At 39.4% G+C, this 19,347-nt stretch overlaps 1 protein-coding gene across 2 annotated transcripts; it reads left to right on the forward strand.

The window, feature by feature from the left end:
• The first annotated feature begins 7,142 nt into the window (after positions 1 to 7,142).
• On the forward strand, positions 7,143 to 19,139 carry LOC140478514 (SLAM family member 5-like). 2 transcript variants are annotated; one of them, XM_072571769.1, is made up of 7 exons: positions 7,143 to 7,428; positions 7,572 to 8,071; positions 10,689 to 10,798; positions 10,890 to 11,240; positions 12,296 to 12,568; positions 15,156 to 15,266; positions 18,584 to 19,139. In XM_072571769.1, the coding sequence occupies exons 3-7, from the start codon at positions 10,786 to 10,788 to the stop codon at positions 18,595 to 18,597; spliced, it is 762 nt and encodes a 253-aa protein (XP_072427870.1). In that variant the 5' UTR covers positions 7,143 to 7,428; positions 7,572 to 8,071; positions 10,689 to 10,785; the 3' UTR covers positions 18,598 to 19,139. The 2 variants fall into 2 exon arrangements, with proteins under 2 accessions (XP_072427870.1, XP_072427869.1); XM_072571768.1 differs by having other exon boundaries at positions 7,883 to 8,071.
• The last annotated feature ends 208 nt before the right edge of the window (positions 19,140 to 19,347 follow it).

Consider the following 19,347-nt stretch of genomic DNA (forward strand, 5'->3'; position numbering starts at 1 on the left):
ACACGTTAAACCTATGGCCTCTCATTTTGGACTCCCCTACCATGGAAAAAAACCTTGTCTATTCATCCTATCCATGCCCATCATGATTTTCTAAACCTCTATAAGGTCATTCCTCAGCCTTTTACGCTATTAGGAAAATAGCCCTAGACTATTCAGCCTCTCCCAATAGCTCAAATCATCCAACCCTGGCAACACATTTGTAAATCTTTTCTGAACCCTTTCAAGTTACACAACATCATGTGGGCAGCACGGTTTCTCAGTGGTTAGTACTGCTGCCTCACAGTGCCAGATTCCTGCCTCCGGTGAATGTCTGTGTGGAGTTTGCTCATCCTCTTCGTGTCTGTGTGGGTTTCCTCCCGCAATCCAAAGATGGGCAGGTCAGGTGAATTGGTCGTGCTAAATTGCCCATAGTGTTAGATACATTAGTCAGGGGTAAATGTATGGAAATGGGTCTGGATAGGTTACTCTTCTGAGGGTCAGTGTAGACTTGCTGGGTCAAAAGGCCTGTTTCCATACTTTAGGGAATCTAATCAAATCTTTCCTATAGAAGGGAGACCAGAATCGAATGCAGTGTTCCAAATTCTGCATGTTTATCTCACCAGTACAATAAGTGGCTGAAGAACCTGGTGAGTGAAATTGAATTACAAATTCAAGCCTGAGGAAACATGGATTTGGAATCCATTTGGGGAAACCACTACAAATGGTTGAAAAATTAGAGCCTTGTTGGAACAGCTGATTCATCTTAAACATTATATTTGTTGAATTGGGTGAAGTGTGAGAAACACAAGCCAATTCTTACTCAACCACCTGAACACAACAACTTATAAATATACAGTACTTTTCATGTAACAAAACATCATAAGAGTCTCCACAGGAATGTTATCAATCAAAATATAACATAGAGTCACATAAGGAGAAATTAGGTCAGTTGACCCATGTTTGGATAACAGGCTGCTGTGAAGGGAAACAATTCAAGCTTTTAGGACCTGGGCAGCTGAAGAACAGTCAGTACTTTAAGAGCAATTGTCTTTGGTGATGATCAACAAGGTAGAATTATAAAAATGTAGCTATCTCACAGAGTTACGCAGCTGGAGATAACAAAGATAGGAATGTGCAAGGCCATTGAGAGATTTGAAAACAAGAATGAGAATTTGAATATCTAGATGTTGCCAGACTAGAAGCCAATGCAGATCAGCAATTGCAAGAGTAATATGTGAATGGGACATAGCTGAGTTAGGGCATGGGTTGCAGACTTTTGTATGACCTCACATGTATTTTCACTGTTCAATTTTAATTAACTTTTAATTTGGAGTTTTGTAAAATATGTTTCATTTCTTAAGTTTGTCTGGATGAATAGAAGAATGGGAAGGTTTTAAAGGGATATGGGCCAAAAGGTGAAAAATGGGACTAGGTCAATTTAGAATGTCTGGCTGCCGTGGACGAGTTAGATCAAATGGTCTATATCTGTGCTGTACATCTCAATGCTGTATTATTCATTTCCATAATAAAAGTAGCAATGAGCCAGTGTAGTGAGACTTGTTTACACTCAAGAAGGCCTTTAATTTCTAGATTGTTAACATAGACTATTAAGCCAGAGACTATAGAACTTGTGTGGAGACAATAGACAGGTTTAAGCACTTACAATGCATGCACGTATATGCATACACATTTTGTACAATTTATTTTGACCACAGCATTAGAGTGGTTGCAAAGTTAGAGTGGTTGCAAAGTAGTTTGTACTTTGATATGGCAATAGAATTTCAATATAAATCTAGTCTGAGGAATTCACACAGAAACCTATGTGTTATCAAGCATTCGATGCACTGAGTCACTCCCATATGATCTTAATATTGAAGCTCTGCTACTCTGTCAGGTATCTCCGCACCTCAAAGGTTTGACCTTTGCGGTAGTCACCCACACATTCAAACTTGCATTGGTTTGACGTTCTCCAGACTTCTGCAACTGAACTGTTCTGCTGTATGGGTTGATGCATTAAGCCACTCTGAATGAGACAGCAACTGCCTCCAAATATTATATTGATTAGATTATCATTTGCTTGGTTCATAATTTTTGAATTAAAAATGTTCCTGGGGACATTATGGTTCTGAATTTTGGCCCTGATTATTTGCACTAGCATGCACTTCCATGTGTACATACCTAATTAGTTTGTTTTTAGCAAAATTAAGTAACAGATTTGCGTGTATGTTTCTGTGAATTGTCAAATTAAATGTTTAACTGTTTTTGTATGTTCAAGTGTTTAATATTCACGGTTGTTTTTCTATTTGGGTATCTAGTTTTCCATACTTACAAAAATTCAGCAATATTTTATTGGTAGGCAATGGGAAATGCTTAAATCTGTCTTTATTCATTCATGAGATGTGAGCACCGCTGACAAGACCAACTTTTAATATACTCATCTGTAATTGTACTTGAGCCATCTTGAGCCACTGCAGTCCATGTGTTCTACGCAGTCCTTGTTCAATTACTGTGAAAGGATAGTTTCAAGTCAGGATGGTAAAAGCCTTGGAGGAGAATTTGCAGGTAATGGTGTTCCAGCTGCTTTATTCTTCTAAGTAGTAGAGATTGCGGATTTGGAAAAAGCAGATCGGCAGATGGTGCAATTTTACTGCTCACGTTGTGAAGAGAACAGTTTATCCAGCCTATCCACATAACTGATACTCCTCATTGCTGGGACCATTCTCATAGCTCTCCCCAAAGTTGAAAAAAATTGCTCGAGCAGAGGCCAAGCTGATGATTTATGATTTAATGTAATTTGGTTTCAATTCTAGGTTCGCCTGACTTCCAGAATACGAAAGCAGTTAAATTATGTGAAATCATGATTCATCAGTTTGGCCTCTGTTGGAGAACTCTTTCCAAAATTGAACTAAAGGAATTGCAGATGCTGGAAATCAGAAACAAAAAAATTGAAAGCGCTGGAACTGCTGAGGTTTTCCAACAATTTCTGGGGTTTTTTTTTGTATTCTTTCCAATATTGGATATAACGCATTTAGAAAGATATCAAAGTCTAAGAGCATGGAAAGGAATTCGTGTGGATTTAGCAGAGATATTCAACCTGATGACACATTTTGATAGAGTAAACAGGGAGAAATTGTTCCCAATAGCAAAAGGATCAGTACTCAGGGGCCTAGCTTTCAGATGATTGGCAACAGCCAGAAGCCCAGGCAGACTGGAATGACATTCCTTTTCACACAGCACATTGTTACGATATGTCATGAACTGCAAGCAAAAGTAGTGGACGCAGATTCAGAATAACATTCAAAAGCAAATCAGTGAAGGATGCAATTAGGAAAATATCATAAGAATGTGAGGAAATATCAGGAAAATTGAACTAATTGGATAACTCTTCCAAAGAATTGGCACAGATGTACGATGTCCTTTTGTCACTGTGCTTTTCTGGGATCAATGGGGAGTATATTGGGAAAATGGTTTTATATTGAGTTGGAGTCACCGTATTCTACTACTGACACCCCAAGTATATGAATCATCAATTCTCATGTTTACAAGTAATGCAGAAAAAAGTTCACATGCGTTGAATAAACATTGTGGCCAGCACGGTGGCTCAGTGGTTAGCACTGCTACCTCACAGCGCCAGGGACGGAGTTTGATTCCACCCTCGGATGACTGTCTGTGTGGAGTTTGCACAGTCTCCCTGTGTCTATGTGGGTTTCCTCCAGGTGCTCTAGTTTCCTCCCACAATCCAAAAAGTTACAAACTAGGTGGATTAGCCATGGAAAATGCAGGATTACAGGACCAGGGTAGGAGGTGGGTCTGTGGGATGCTCTTCAAAGGGGTGGTGTGGACTCAGTGGGACAAATGGCCTGCTTCCCAAACTGTAGGGATTTTACAATTTGATGACTGTATCTTGAGCGTGGTACTTGAAAGGTGGTGTCCGAGTGCCACAGAAATTAATGATCACCAGTTCTTACTTATCATTAGCTTTACAAAGAACAACAGTCATTTTACATGTTGAGGCTAAATGAGCCTCATTCTCCACAATTATCTGATGAAGAAGCAGTGCTCCAAAAGCTAGTGCTTCTAAATAAACCTGTTGGACAATAACCTGGTGTTGTGTGACTTTTAACTTTGTACACCCCAGTCCAACACCGGCATCTCCAAATTGAGGCTAAAAGAGAGATACTTGTTAATTTCCTAGCTAGTGCAGGTAAATTGCTTACAGACCTCTGCCAATGTCCCTGTGTAAATAGAGATGAGGTTTTGGGTTCAGCTGATCTGCACCTTGATCTCCCTCGACTTCTTAAATGTGTCAGGCTCAATAAAGGGGGATGGGAGTGGGGGGATGGGGAAGGTGTTCTGACGGGCCCAACCCTTCCCAAATGGAAACTGAACCTCCTTACCGCATTTATTCTGCATGGCATGGACAGTTTGCCATCGCTAGGTAAGTGGTGCCATTTACTAATGACTATTCTAACTAAAAATATTCAAGGAATAATGATTACAAGATAATTATGAATTGCATTAAAGGCTCCATGAATGAACAGCAGGTGTGTACGTACTCTGTCACAACAAATAAATGCGACGTGGTGAAATTATCTCCAGTTGCACACCATTTATTCCTTCATGTACAAAATAAACACATCTGACGGCCTTTTATTGAAGCAACTAAAGTGTGAAACCTTCCCACACCCACACACACACTCTCCACATGTAGGATTGATAATGCTGATTTGTTCAATGTGTTTTGAAGCACCGAATGGAAAATGTGTAGGACAGTATGGTATCAGTTGGTGGGGTCGTTCTGCAGGAAGTGGCTGGAAACAGTCACGTCTCTGAAACAGATGCGCTTCTGTTTTCAACAAAACAGAATGAAAAGCTTGGTGCACATTCTTTGTCATATCCAGTGCAGTGCAGTGGGAATCGGCATTAGCATTTTGTGAACATTTAAGATAGAAAAATAATGGTGAAAATTAGAATTTGAAATCCTCCCACAACAAGTGAAGCAAATTGAGATAGATAGCAGCAGCGTGGTTTGTGGGATGGCATTTTAATGTGAATATTTTCCCACTGCATTTTCTTGACCTGGCAAAAAAAAATGATTGTATTGTATAATTGCACATGCCTTATTAGTTTTTGCTGGTTGATGCAATATTCATAGAAGGGCATCAACAGATAGCGACCGCAATTCTAAACCTTTTTTAATCTGGCTAACATTCGAGGCTGTTTTCACCAGTTCAGGTTGTAAGTTTGCTCACTGAGCTGGAAGGTTTGTTTTCAGACGTTTCATCACCGTGCTTGGTAACATCATCAGTGAGCATCAGGTCAAGCGCTGGTGTTCTATCCCGCTTTCTATTTATGTGCCTTGGTCTCTTAAGGTGGGTGATATCATTTCCGGTTCTTTTTTTTCTCAGTGGTTGGTAAATGGGGTTCAGGTCGATGTGTTTATTGATGGAGTTCTGGTTTGAATGCCAGGTCTCTACGAATTCCCGTGCATGTCCCTGTTTAGCCTGACCTATGTTGCACATGTTGTCCCAGTCAAAGTGGTGTCCTTCTTCATTTGTATGTAAGGATACTAGTGATAGTGGATCATATCTTTTGGTAGATGGTTGGTGCTCATGTATCCTAGTGGTTAGTTTTCTGCCTGTCTGTCCGATGTAGTGTTGGTCACAGACCTTGCATGGTATTTTGTAAATGACATTTGTTTTGCTGGTTGTTTGTATAGGCTCCTTTAGGTTCATCAGCCACTGTTTAAGTGTGTTGGTAGGTTTGTGGACTACCATGATGCTAATGGGTCTGGGCAGTCATTCCAGGGGTGTCTTTGATGTACAGTAATGTGGCTAGAGTTTCTGAGTATGTTGTGTCTCCTTGTTTGGGTTTGATGTTTAGACTAGATTCCCTACAGGATGGAAACAGGCCATTTGCCCAACAAGTCCACACTGACCCTCCAAAGAGAAACCCACCCAGACCCATTCCTGTACTCTATACTTACCCCTGGCTAATGCAGTTAACACTATGGGCAATTTAGCATGGCCAATTCACCTGACCTGCACATCTTTGGACTGTGGGAGGACACCGGAGCACCCGGAGGAAACTCACGCAGACACGGGGAGATAGTGCAAACTTCACACAGACAGTTGTCCAGGGCAGGAATCAAACCCGGGTCCCTGGCACTGTGAGGCAACATTGCTAACCACTGAGCCACCGTGCTGTTTAGGAATTGGCAGACTGTGTTTATTGAGTACCCGTTCTTCTTGAATACACTGAAAAGGTACTTTTCTTCAGCTGCTCATAGTTCCCGGGTGCTGCAGAGTGTTGTGGCCCATTTAAATAGTGTCCTGATGCAGCTTTGTTTGTGGGTGTTGGGATTATTGCTTCTGTGGTTAAGTTAGACCCTAACACATGGACAGAAAGCAGGATATAGCACCAGTGCTTCACCAGAGGCTCACTGATTATGTTACCTAGTATGGTGATGAAACATCTGAAAACAAACCTTCCAGCTCAGTGAGCAAACTTACAACCTGAACCTCAACCTAAGGTACAAATCTTCTCAAAAATGTTTTCACCAGCGAAGTGATTCCTGTATAAAATCTGTATGTCTGGAAAATGGTCAAGTTTAGAACTAGCCCCATTCTGAACTCACTGTGGGCTGTTTTGGACATTGTCCGTTTCAGATATTGCCCAGAAACAAATCACTCTGATAACCGCATCCTCTCTGAAAATCAGCTCTCCTTCATGAGAGATAAGTATCTACCAAATTACAAATAAGAACAATCTCAGCCTCACAAAGTCAGAAGCATGTGATAAAAAAAGACAAAGAATTGCTGGATGCCAGAGATCTGAAAGAAAAACAAAACCAGAAACTGATGGAGAAACTCTGCAGGTCTGGCAGCATCTGTGGAGAGAGAAACGGGGTTCAAGTTTCGAATCCAGTGAGGCCTCATTCTCTCCGGGGATGCTGAGTTTCCCTCAGAAATATCTGCATATGCAGAGCCTTAAACGCAGCTCTAACTACGCACTACACATGAGGAATTTGCAATGTACTTTTGGAACTGACACTGCATATCGCCCTGCCCACAGCTCGAAGTCACTTGGACTGCGTTGTGTGTATGAGCAGTCCACCACACGTCAATCAGCCTACCCTCAGCCTGATTCCGGTTTATGTCCCGTGTTCAGGGCAGTGCGAACAGATGGAGAGAAGCAGCAACTCAGAGAACAATTTGTGAGTCTGAGAGAGAGAGAGACCCAGGGTGACAGAGAGGAAGCAGAGCGGGTTCACTGTAAACTCGTTTAGAAGAAACTACATTCTTTGATTTCAGAGTGAGATGGTGAAAGTATTTGACCCAGTATTTCCAACAAAGTAAAAAGGAATTGTCAAGTTAATAAAGTGCTGGAGTTGAATTAAAACACCACGTTTTATTCAGTTTGAAATGAAGCGCAATCACAGATTTTCCGGTAATTAAAAAGCTTTTTACTTGTTTGAAGTAAGGAAGTTTGCCAACAATATTGTCCTGGAATAACAATATTTTACCGGGTTCTGTTTTTTTTAAATGAAGAAAGGTCTCTGAAATATTAACTCTTTCTCTCTCTCTCCACAGATGCGGTCAGACCTGCTGAGTTTCTCAAGCAATTTCTGCATTCGCAGTTCTTAGGGGTTTTTTTTTCATTATCTAGCTCGTCATTTCAATGATTGGTGAGATATTTTTCGCTCTCTCGTGTATTTCACAGGTGAATTACAGACTCATCTTGAATATTATTACAGCACTGTCAGATTAACCGTTTATTGAACCAACAGTGGGTGAAGCGAACTGGGACAGTTTTCGAAACGAGCTGGCGTACTAAAGAATTGAACAGAAGCAAAAACCGAGGATGGATCTGAAACATTAACCTTCTCTCTTCGTCCGCACAGGCTGCCTGAGCTGCTGAGTCTTGCCAGCATTTTCTGTCCGTGTTTGAGGAATTGAATTGTTCAGTGTCACACCGGGTTGTTGTAGCACACCACAGAGCCTGGGTTGGCACCGTGATCCCAGCTGCTCTTTCTCCGACGCTGCCTTTCCGAGTATTTTGGAAAGAGGAATGTTATAAAGCCTGTCTAGAGGTAAGTGATCACTCACAACGGGGTTTAAGAGGTGTAGCGGCCGTCATTATTGGGATGGTAGATTGGGGATTAAGGGAAAGCACCGTGAATTGTACCTACAGTGGAAGTGGTATTTCGATATTTATGCAATATGCCAAGCTATGTGGGGGACCGTTCCCGACGTTAAAGGCACTATATAAATGCAAGTTGCAGTTAGATTGGAACAGAAAGTCGAATCGTTTTGGGGTAATGCATTATTTTTAAAATGCATAGATAGACCAAAATATAAAAGTTGTCCTCTAGCTGTTTCTCCCCATAAATCCAGTGTTCTTACTGAGTATAGTGCATTTTGCAAAGGAGATTTGTGAGTGATTGGTAACATTTTTTTCTAATATAGCCTTTTTAATAAATAAGGGAACTTCCTGGATAGAAACATACCTAAAATGAAACGACACTTTTGGACATTACATTAGCGATATGACAGGCGGCGGGCAGTACCAAACCTTTCGGAACCATTACAGCAGGGATTCATTGAGGAATCAGAGCGCCGGTTAATTTATTTCACACAATTCACTTGTTTCAAGTGCATCTTGTTCCATTTCCAGTTTTTATCCTTGAGTGGAACAATTTGCTTCAATGGACGAAGGTTTCCCTATGCACTGGCCCCACTGCAAAAAGGTTTCTCATCCTAACCATGCGGGTCCACCACATAAAAGACACAATATTCGCCTGATAGTATTCTAATGGGAATGTTTCTGATGCTTCCATTGTCCTTTGAAACATTTCGACTTGCTTCAAGTAAAAAGAAACAGGGCTTGTTGGCTGAATATTTGTCAGTTTATCGATTAATGTTCACGTCTGCGATAAAAACAAATAAGAACGGCGGATGCTGAAGATCTGAAAAACTGAATAAAAAAGGAAAGAATCAAGTGAAACTATAGACAATCTGATCTCTCTCTCTCTCACACACACACACGACACATAAGTAAGCATTTTTAAAAGAATTTATTAAAGAATTGATTGACTAGTTGTTGGAATTTTTCCGTTGAACAGGAATTGTGGACACAAAGTCGACGCTGATAAATAATACCAGGCACCCAGTGGATAAGTAGTCAACATCTGCAGTTTTGTTTTGTCTCTAACCCAATGATTAAGGGAAATATGGTTCTTGTGGTAGAGTGGTAGTGTCCATACTTGTTAGCTAGGACGCCTGGGTATAAATCCCACTTCCTCCAGAAATATGTAGTAATATCTCTGATTAGGGTGAAAAAAAATCTGGATCAGGAAAATAACCTATGGAATGAAAATGCTCCTGATTGGATTACAGAGACTGCCACTTTAGGATGAATTCCTGGTATCTCTCTCTCTCTCTTCACGTATTCCCCTGGACGGTAATTGAGATTTTTTAAAATTCTGCATTTGTAACAGTTTTTAAAAAATTAAACAGGACACTCCTTGGTCAAATCTGTTGCTTGCTAACAAGGCGCTAATCTTCACTGTCTTACTTCTTTTTTATATAAATCAACACCTTGTTTATTTCATCAGAAATCCCTGATGAAGGGCTTATGCGAGAAACATTGATTCTCCTGCTTCTGGGATGCTGCCTGACCGGCTGTGCTTTTCCAGCACCACACTCTCGACTCTGATCTCCAGCATCTGCAGTCCTCGCTTTCTCCTTCTTTCATCAGAAGTCCGTCGACCTGCAAATTAATTTTATTTCTCTGCTGACAGATCTCCTGAGTATTTCCATTCTTTTCTATTCTTTTTTTTTCCTTTCAAATCTGGGGTAAGAATCGGAAGTGGTCCTAAAGTGAATGCGCCTGCATGTAGTCACTTACCGTCACACGGGCAGCTTTGGCTGGACGCTGTCTGTAATCTCCATCATACCCTTCTCACCCAACAGCCACATCGCTTTCCTGGTTCAGTTTTCTGAAGCAAGTGAAGTGAATTTATCCTCCTTTGTGGTTTAACGTATTCCTGGAACAAATTCCTTCCCCATATCTAAAAACAAATGAGACTCAATATTTTTTTTCTGGCAGATCGTGGTGATACATTACGTTTAGAACATATCAAATCAATCCTGAAACAGCTTGGCGTTGGGACACTGTAGTATACAGGATATGGTGGGGGCGAGGGGGTTCTCTGACTTGTGAGCAAGATTGAAGATACAGCCGGTCATCAGACAGAGTCTCTATCTCAAACTATTTTTTGTCATTGCTTTTCTTCATTGTTTTAAATAAATTTTTTTTGAATACCGATCATTCAAGATATCCCTCTCCTGCTTTATGTCTGTTCCAAACATTTCGGTTTTTTTAAAAAAAGGAACTCTTCAGCTTATTTTTGATTCCTTCCCAGCACCTTGACCTGGACACCTCCCACGTTTGTTTTCCCCCAGTTGCCTGTTCCTGCTTGGGTTGTTACAGTGTTAAAATACAAACCTGGCGGCAAACAATGTTTTCTCCTGAAGTAGGCAGAATTCCAATTCTCTTAGTCTCGATGGTCTCTCCTACAATAACCCAGGTCCATCATTGATGTTTCCACACATACAAAATACCTCAACCCTACTTCAATTAAATGAAAGTTAGATTCCATAAAATGACAATGCCATTACTCAAAAATACATTTTATTCTTTTACAGATAAAATTCTTTTAGAACCAGCTTTTGAAAATAACAAACAAAAATTAAACGGTACCCAACATAGATAAAATAAAACTTCGATCTCCTCAATGTGAAAATGTTGGTTTCAGGTAAAACATTTTTGGAAGTATTAAGTTTATTGTTGCTCAGAAGGATAAATATTCATAAATTGACTGTGCATATGTTTAATTTCCCTTCCAGTGTTCCACTTATTTATACTGTGTGTGACAGAGATCTCAGCCATATCCATGACCATCATTAATGCAACTACGGGTGAACAGGTTTTATTTCCTGTGCCTATCCATTGTGGAGCTCAGTATGAAGTAACATTTCTATCAAAATCAATAATTATTGCTAAACTTGTTTCCTGGGGAATGAAGACATTTCACAAACATACATTGTATGAAAACAGATTGCAAAGACACACAAATGACTCTCTGGTACTGCAGAATGTGCAGATTAATGACACAAAACTGTATGAAATACAAATCGAATGCTATAATACAGTAGTGATGCCGATGAAGGAAACAGTATTTGATTTGCAAGTGTTTGGTAAGTTGCTTGATTATATAACTTCAAAATAAATGCTTTTAAACTTAATCTAAGCCTTTGACAGTTACTGGAAAGTGTAATAGTATGTTCACTCAGTGAGAAGGTTCTCAGATTCTAATGAGGACTCTAACTGAGATCAGGAAAACGTGAGGACTGCAGATGCTGGAGACTCAGAGTCCAAAAGTGTGGCACTGGAAAAACAAAGCAGGTCAGGCAATATTCGAGGAGCAGGAGAATGGATGATTTGGGCATAAGCACCCTCCAAAGTACAGCTCGCCTGCTCCTCTGATGCTGCCTGACCTGCTGTGCTTTTCCAGCACCATACTTCTTGACTCTAACTGAAATCAGGAATGCAGGAGAAGGGGGGGAGGAAAGCAATGTGTTGACTCCATGAGTCTCCTTCTCATTTCCCCAGATATTTCACTCATACAGCCTGTTCACCAGCATCTGTAAGCAGAAAAGTTGTATTCAAATTTTGAAAGCTGTACATTTACACCTTTTACATTAATTTTTTCAGACTACAGGAGGGTGAATGAATTAACTGGAGGTGTTTTTTTCTGGAGAGAGATTTCAATGACAGTATCTTTCCATCCAAGCTTGTAGTTGTGTGGGTGATAGAACAGTAATTTTTTAGCAATCCAGCGATATACACTTCAAATCTATGTGCTTTGTGGAATGTAACTAAGTATTTGAAAATTACTGAACACAGAGACTTGTTGCTGAGGCTTTTGATATTGCACTGATTAGAACAAACTCAAGAAACCCGCATTTCAAACAATGGCAATAATTTATACTGCAGGAGAAAAGGGTACTGATCACTTGGCAAGTTTAGTCTATTTGATTGTTCAAGGCATTATCATGGGAAAATAATTAGCAAAGACTTAAAAAAGTTTTGACAACTTGTCTCTCTTCTCAACAATATTCAAAATGGAGCAATTGTTTCCCAATAAATGTAAAATGGCAAAAGAAATTAGAAAAATAAGTATGAAATAACTAAAAATAAGAAACACAATCAAGTTTTGCCATTTGCCTCTTAACTGTTGTCTCTATTTTAGAGCCAGTTTCAAAGCCTTCAATGACAATATATTGTTCAATTACAAGTGTCAACCTCAGCTGCTCCGTCTCCAAGGGAACAAATGTCACATTATACTGGGAAGAACAATCTTTGTCTGGAACCATCCATAGAATCTATGATGGAGCTAAATTGGTCATAAATTATGGCCATGAACAGGACCAATACAAGTACAAATGTGTAGCACAGAATCCAGTCAGCAATGCAACCAGTGACCTACAGATACTAGAGATGTGTAATGGCGATATTTCTAAAGGTGAGAAGTTGTAAAAACTACTCTACCATTGTATTTGTCTGTATTTTAACTCATACCAATTCTCATTCATCCATTACCACTGTGCTCACTGACCTACATTGGTTACCTTTCCACGAAATCTCAATTTTAAAATTGTCATCCTTATTTTTACATGACTACTTGATCTTGCCCTTCTCAGTCCTGCAAGCTCCTCCAATCCATAAACCTCTTGAAACTCTATTCTGGCTTCAAACACATCCCTAATTTTAATTGGTCTGTCATTGGCAGCCATGCTCTCAGTTTCTGAGGCCTTAATCTCTCCATCTCGCTCTACCTCTTTACTCCCTTGAAATGCTCCTTAAAAACCTATCTCCTTGACTATGTGTTTTTGTTATCTGTTTTCCTGTCCCTTTATGACTTAGTATTGAATTGGTTTGACAATGTTCTCATAAAATGCTTTGGGATGTTTTTCAATGATAAACTTGTTGTACTAATGTTGGGTGTGATAGTTGTCACAATGAGAGACAGGATATTGAAGTAGAAACACTTTCTCACACAGACACTGAATAAAAGGAAATGGATGCATTCTATATGTGTTTGGTGAAAATTTGATTAATTAATTACATTGTGGAGGGAAGCAAAATGCTAAAAGTTTGATTTTTATGTTTTATATATCTCACTAAAAAAGTAAGTGCCTGATATACATGTAACACAAATTCAAATCCAACTTGAAACTGATGCCATTAATTTCATTAGCGTTAGAATCATCCATTGTAACCTTAGAATTTCAATGAATACTATTTACAGTGGAACAAACAGCACATTGCAGTTACTCAGCTGGCAAACATTCAACTGATGGAGTGAAATTAGTTGCTTTGTCAGTGGTACATTCGCTGGTTGGAGAATCAGTGACTACACCACTGTGACCATTCTATGACTCACCCAAACAGATGGATCATCACTCAGGCATGTACCTGGGTAGAATCAGGGAACTCAGTAACTTCAGAATGCATTTCCCAGTGGGTATGGTGACTCTCTATCATACAGTATCACCAGGAATGGTGGTTACTGCTGATAAATCAGAAGTCCTAAGCCGAGGATTTATGGTGGTGCCTGTGGAGTATGGTAATTGGAGTGAGTTTGTCAAAGCAAAGCATAGAGAAGCCAGTGGGGGCTGGAGGAAGTGGGGAAGCAGATTTTGGTAAGCATTTAGGACAGGTGGAAGCCTTCACTCAGGGTTGTCCAATGTCTCTGCTGCTCCTAGTTTCACCAGGTAGAAGGGACGACAAACACAGTCTCTCAAAATGTACTTCTATGTTGCGCACATGTCATGGCCCCACTTTGCCACCCTAGAATAGACATGAAGTGACCAATTAAAGGTTTCAATCATCTTCCAAGCAGGAAGGCCATTCTTGGAACTTTCCGACACAATTTGACGGTAGTGAGTCAGGCTGCTGGTGGGTCTCCACCCATCCCTTCCTGCCAAATGAAGCCAGCTTCCAATCTCCTCATCTGCTTCCAGGGAAGAAAAAAATTCCACTCAAAGTCTTTTACAATGGATATTGTTAGTTAATGTTATTTATATGTTAGTCTCAGCTCAATAGCAGCATTTTGAGATTTGAATTACAAAATTGGAATTTCAACCATCATAGAAGTTTAAATGGAAGTGTGATAGCTGAGTACTTAAACAAATTCAAAATCTTTGTTGTGACCAAGCCAGGGGTTAAAAAGACAGGCGGGGGGAATCTGTTTCACATTTCAACAACTGGATTTAACATTATAAAGGTGTCACATTTAATATTGCTTGGCTGTAGATTTTTCTTTCTGAGTGAACACTGTGTGTATTTGAATGCTACCAAAACCAAAACCACAGAATGATTCCACTGTGCATGAAACTCTTGCATCTAGAGTGTGCAGGTACATTTCACAGTGCTAAAGATATTTGCATAAAGGAATAGAATTAATCTTTGATTCTGAGCATTTTTTCTTGGATTCAGCTAGGTGCCCTCTTCAACCGGGGTTTACAAACAATAATTCACAGAAACATTCCTCAACAACTAGTTTCCAATTGAGCTCAGATGTTTACATTTACATCACTGCCTACACGCCTGAGTGATGGCCTTAGAACAAAAGACCCATCAGATTAAAAGCAATGCTAGTCAAGAATCTAATGTCATCATTTTGTCCAATTCATAGATGACACAACAATATTTTTTTTAAATGCATGAGACTCAGTATGTGAGTTAGACTAATTATTCTTGATTTTTCTCCATGTCCTGAAAACTGTTTGTAAAATCCCACTTTGCTTATGTATACAAACCAAGGAAGTAAATTACCATATTTTCCAGACCTTAATGTTTGGGAGCATTTCTTGCACTAAAAACATGAAGTTTAGCTAACATTTTTCCATCAAAAAATTGCATCATATTTCCCAACAAATATGGTGCTCATGTGATCACAAGAAATTATATCACAGATCGAGACGATAGTATGTTTCACTAATATCAGCCATTTATACACATATTATTATAAAACAATAATTGCACTGAATAAATCGACAGTCCAATGACTGCAATGCATGACAAACTTTAATTCCTCTCTATTTTAGTTCAGAGACTGACCTGGACAACTCGCAATTTTTGTGCATCAATATTGCTGTTAGCCTTGATTGTAATTGCATACATCTGCTACAAAGTGATCATCTGTGATAAAAGAGGCAGTAAGTATGACCTTTTTGGACATTTTGCACCTTCTCCTGAAAGATGGTTACCTCCCACTTTGAGACTCCATCTTGGCATATCACCAAACTCCACAAAATTCAACCCCAGATTACTACCATCCTTTATATGAAAACATGTTTCACCATTTAGCTTCTAAAAGACCTAGCTCTAATCCTAAGCCAATACCCCCAACCTGAGGGAATAATTTAATTATATTCGATAGAATAGTTTTAACATCTTTTGAATACCTCACTGGATCAAGCCTACATCTTGGGCATTTAAGAGAATACAAGCCCAGAAGGAAATAAACATTTGGTATTAATAATGATGTCTATCTGTATTTCCTAGACTTTAACTAGTCTTCACCTGCAGCTGTTGGAGGAGCAGTAATTCATACCAGAAATAACTTTGAGGCTAAATTGAGCTTGGTTGCCATTGGTTGCAATGTGCCAGTGACATGTAACCTGTGAATTAGGGACATGACTCACTATCATTCAAGCACTACCTTAACACATATACTCACAGCCACTTATTCATTCTCACTCTTATAGTCACTCATACCCTCAAACAAGTTTATGCATCCTATCTTCAACGATTAACGCTGAAGTACTTAGCTGTGCATTTATCCATCCTCTTCTAAGTTTGAAGTAATTCACTGTTTCTCATGTTTGTAGCAAACTCTGGCCTATCAGAATTCAATCCACATATTCTTTTACAATCCTAGAAATCTAAAACAATATCTTCTCAGAGCATTATCTTCTCCAGATTAAACAATTATGGATGCTGCAACCTCTCTTAAGGACCCAGTTATCTTTATCATTGATTTTTCTTGTGCTGCCTGGATATTTCTGATTGTATTGGACCATTTTTACATAGATGAGAGGTGTTGGTCCTTTCTACATATTCATTAGCACTTCCTGGGATGTGTTCTAAATTCTAAAATTGTATGATATAGTAAGTATGATTTATGGTTGCTGTATATTGAACTTTTGGTATTGGGAGTTAATCACCTAAACCTTCAGCTCCCTTGATTGCATTGAGCTCATCGAGACTATGTCCACAATGGGAGAACATCCCTGAGGTTTCTTTGATGCCCCCGTACATATTTGGCAGATGATTGACTGAAATCATGGGGGAAGTGGCCTAATCAGCTTAGGTCTTCATGGTTTTCATTAGTCATGCACTGAAATTAGTGTGAGAAAACAAGAGAACGCAATAAAAATTCTTCCCAATTTAATTTTAATTCTCATTATTTATTCCCCTTCTGTAATTTCAGCAGTTCACACTTATTAATTCACATTTTCCATTTTGACCCCTTGCTAATCAAGAAGCTATCTATCTCAGTCTCAAATACACTCAATGATTTAACCTCCTTCTGTGGCAATGCGTTCCATAGATTAACAACCCTCTGGCTGAAGAAATTCTTCTTCATCACAGTTCTAAACACTCATCCCTTCATTCTGATGCTGTGCCCTAAGGTCATAGTCTCTCTTAGCAATGGAAACGTCTTCTCCACATTCATTCTATCCAGGCTTCTCAATATTCTGTAAGCTTCAATGACATCCTCTGAACATTATCTTATTTAGCAGCCTTCTGTGTAGCACGTTGTCAAAGGCTCTCTGGAAATCCAAATAGGTCTCATTCACTGGCTCTCTTTTGTCTAACTTGCTTATTAGCTTCTCCAAGAATTCTAACACATTTGTCAGGCATGATCTCCCCTGATGAAGCCACACTGACTCAGCCCTATTTCACCATGTACGTTCAAGAACTCTGCAACCTCATTCTTAATAATCATCTTACCAGTGCCAAAGGACAGGCTAACCAGTCCATAATTGCCTGTCTTTCTGCCTCCTTCCTTTTTAGCAATGATGTTATGTTAGCTATTTTCCAGTGTTCTAGGACCCTCCCTAATTCCATTGATTCCTGAAAGATCATCATCAATGCCTCCAGAACCTTCTCAGCTGTCTCCTTCGGAGCACTAGGGTTCTGGTCCTGGTGATTTATCCATCTTTAGCACTTCCAGCTTTCCCAGCACCTTCCCTTTCATGAAGGCTACTCATCTCTGCTTCCTGGCTCTCCTAAAGCTCTGGTATGCTACGGTGTCTTCCACTGTGAAGTCTGATGCAAAGAATTTATTCAGTTCCTCCACCATTTCTTTGTTCCCCATTACTCCTCTAGCCTCATTTTCCAGCATTCAAGCTCTACTGTTGCCTCTCTCTTACCTTTTATACATATACAAAAAGCCTTGCTGTCTTCTTTTCTATTACTAGCTGGTTTACCCTCATATTCCATCTTCTCCCAGCTCTTGTTCCTTTTTTAGTTATCCTCTGCTGCATTTTAAAGATTTCCAAATCCTCTGGCTTCCCACTAATCTGCACCTTAGCACTGCTGCCTCACAGCGCCAGAGATCCAGGTTCAACTTCTGCCTCAAGCAACTGTCTGGATGGAGTTTGCGCATTCTCCCCGTGTCTACGTGGGTTTCCTCCGGGTGCTCCGGTTTCCTCCCACAGTCCAAAAATGTGGAGGTCAGGCGAATTGGCCATGCTAAATTGCCCATAGCGTTAGGCGAAGGGGTAAATGTCGTGGAATGGGTGGGTTGCTCTTCGGAGGGTCGGTGTGAACTTGTTGGGCCAAAGGGCCCGGTTCCACACTGTAAGTAATCTAATCTAATCTTGTATGCTTTTTCTTTTGTTTTAATGTTGTCCATGACTTCTCATGTCAGCCTGTTTAAATTCTTTATAAATGTTTGTCTGGTTCTTCCTGTCCCTTCCTGTGTGTGGTGGCATTTGCAAATTTACTTTGGTTTATGTTCCCAACTTATACACTGTCACATATACACAGTCTAATCAGGAAGGACCTCAGCTCTGATTCTCCTAGTGATTCCTTCAAATGTTGGTGTGAAACCCCATTCACAAGGATCATTATTTTCCCTAATTTAAAATATTAAGTCATCTGTAGGCTTTAGCCTTTATCCCATGTTTTCCTATCTTCTTAGATGTGTTGTGTCAGTGCAAATGGTAACACAAATCTTGCTAAGATCTAAAAGTCTGTTGTGAAAATCCATATGTGAAGCCTGTCACTATATTGGCTGCTACACCCCCAAAGGCAAATAAACCTTTAAAATTTATTTGAACTCTTGCCAACTTGTCTATATTTTTGACATGTTGTAAAATGTCACACAGCAACAAATAGATCATTATAGCAGCAAGAATGAGTCCAGTCAAACAGAAGTCATTTTGAACACTTGGGTGCATTCAATTGTCAACACTGAAAGAAAACAGATGAAGTGTCAATTAATCATAAATTTTATTTGCAGGAATCAACAATTGACAACACTGCACATGTTGATGAGGTCCTTTACAACTTGGCAGATTTGAGAGTGGAAAGAGCCTTGGCTCCAGTGTCACTATTCCAACTTCACTTTTTGATGTTATACTTCCTACTTGCTTCTTGACTATCTCACAGTTTTATGCCTCCATGCAAGTTTACAGATTACCTGTGGAGTGACGTGCCAAGCTACAAAGGAGAGCATCACTGTAAGGAATTGCTTATACTCATATCAACACATTTGAGGCAAACCTGTGTATATAGCTATTGGGGAATGTGCTGCAGTGAGAGTGTCTCTACCTCTAGACTAGGAAACCTGGGTCCAAAATGTATAATAACATCTCTGAGCAGGTTGATTGGGAAATATCTATAACAGTTGGATTAGTCTAAGGAGGACACTTGATTTTTTAAAAAGATTATGCATTTAATTCAGAAGGTATTTCTGTTGTGGCAATTTTAATTCATATGTAATTTCTAGATGTTTCTATGTTTAAATTCTGATGTTATTTTCCAATGTATTGACAATAAATGATTTTTTATAAAGACTTGGTTTTTTGCATGATATTTCTTTTGGAAAAAGAGTCTAAATTTAGAAAAAAAAATTTAGAAGTAAAAAGGCAGTTCTTCAAGTATAAAACCTTTTAGGTCCTTTAAACCTCTTGTCCCACATTAATAGATTTCAATAAACTGATTGGAAATGCAAGAGTGAGTACAAGTACAATTCATAAGTAATCAACATCTGTTAATTTTTCA

The sequence above is a fragment of the Chiloscyllium punctatum genome, chromosome 6 (assembly GCF_047496795.1).
Source record: "Chiloscyllium punctatum isolate Juve2018m chromosome 6, sChiPun1.3, whole genome shotgun sequence".
In the NCBI taxonomy this organism is placed as follows: domain Eukaryota; kingdom Metazoa; phylum Chordata; class Chondrichthyes; order Orectolobiformes; family Hemiscylliidae; genus Chiloscyllium; species Chiloscyllium punctatum.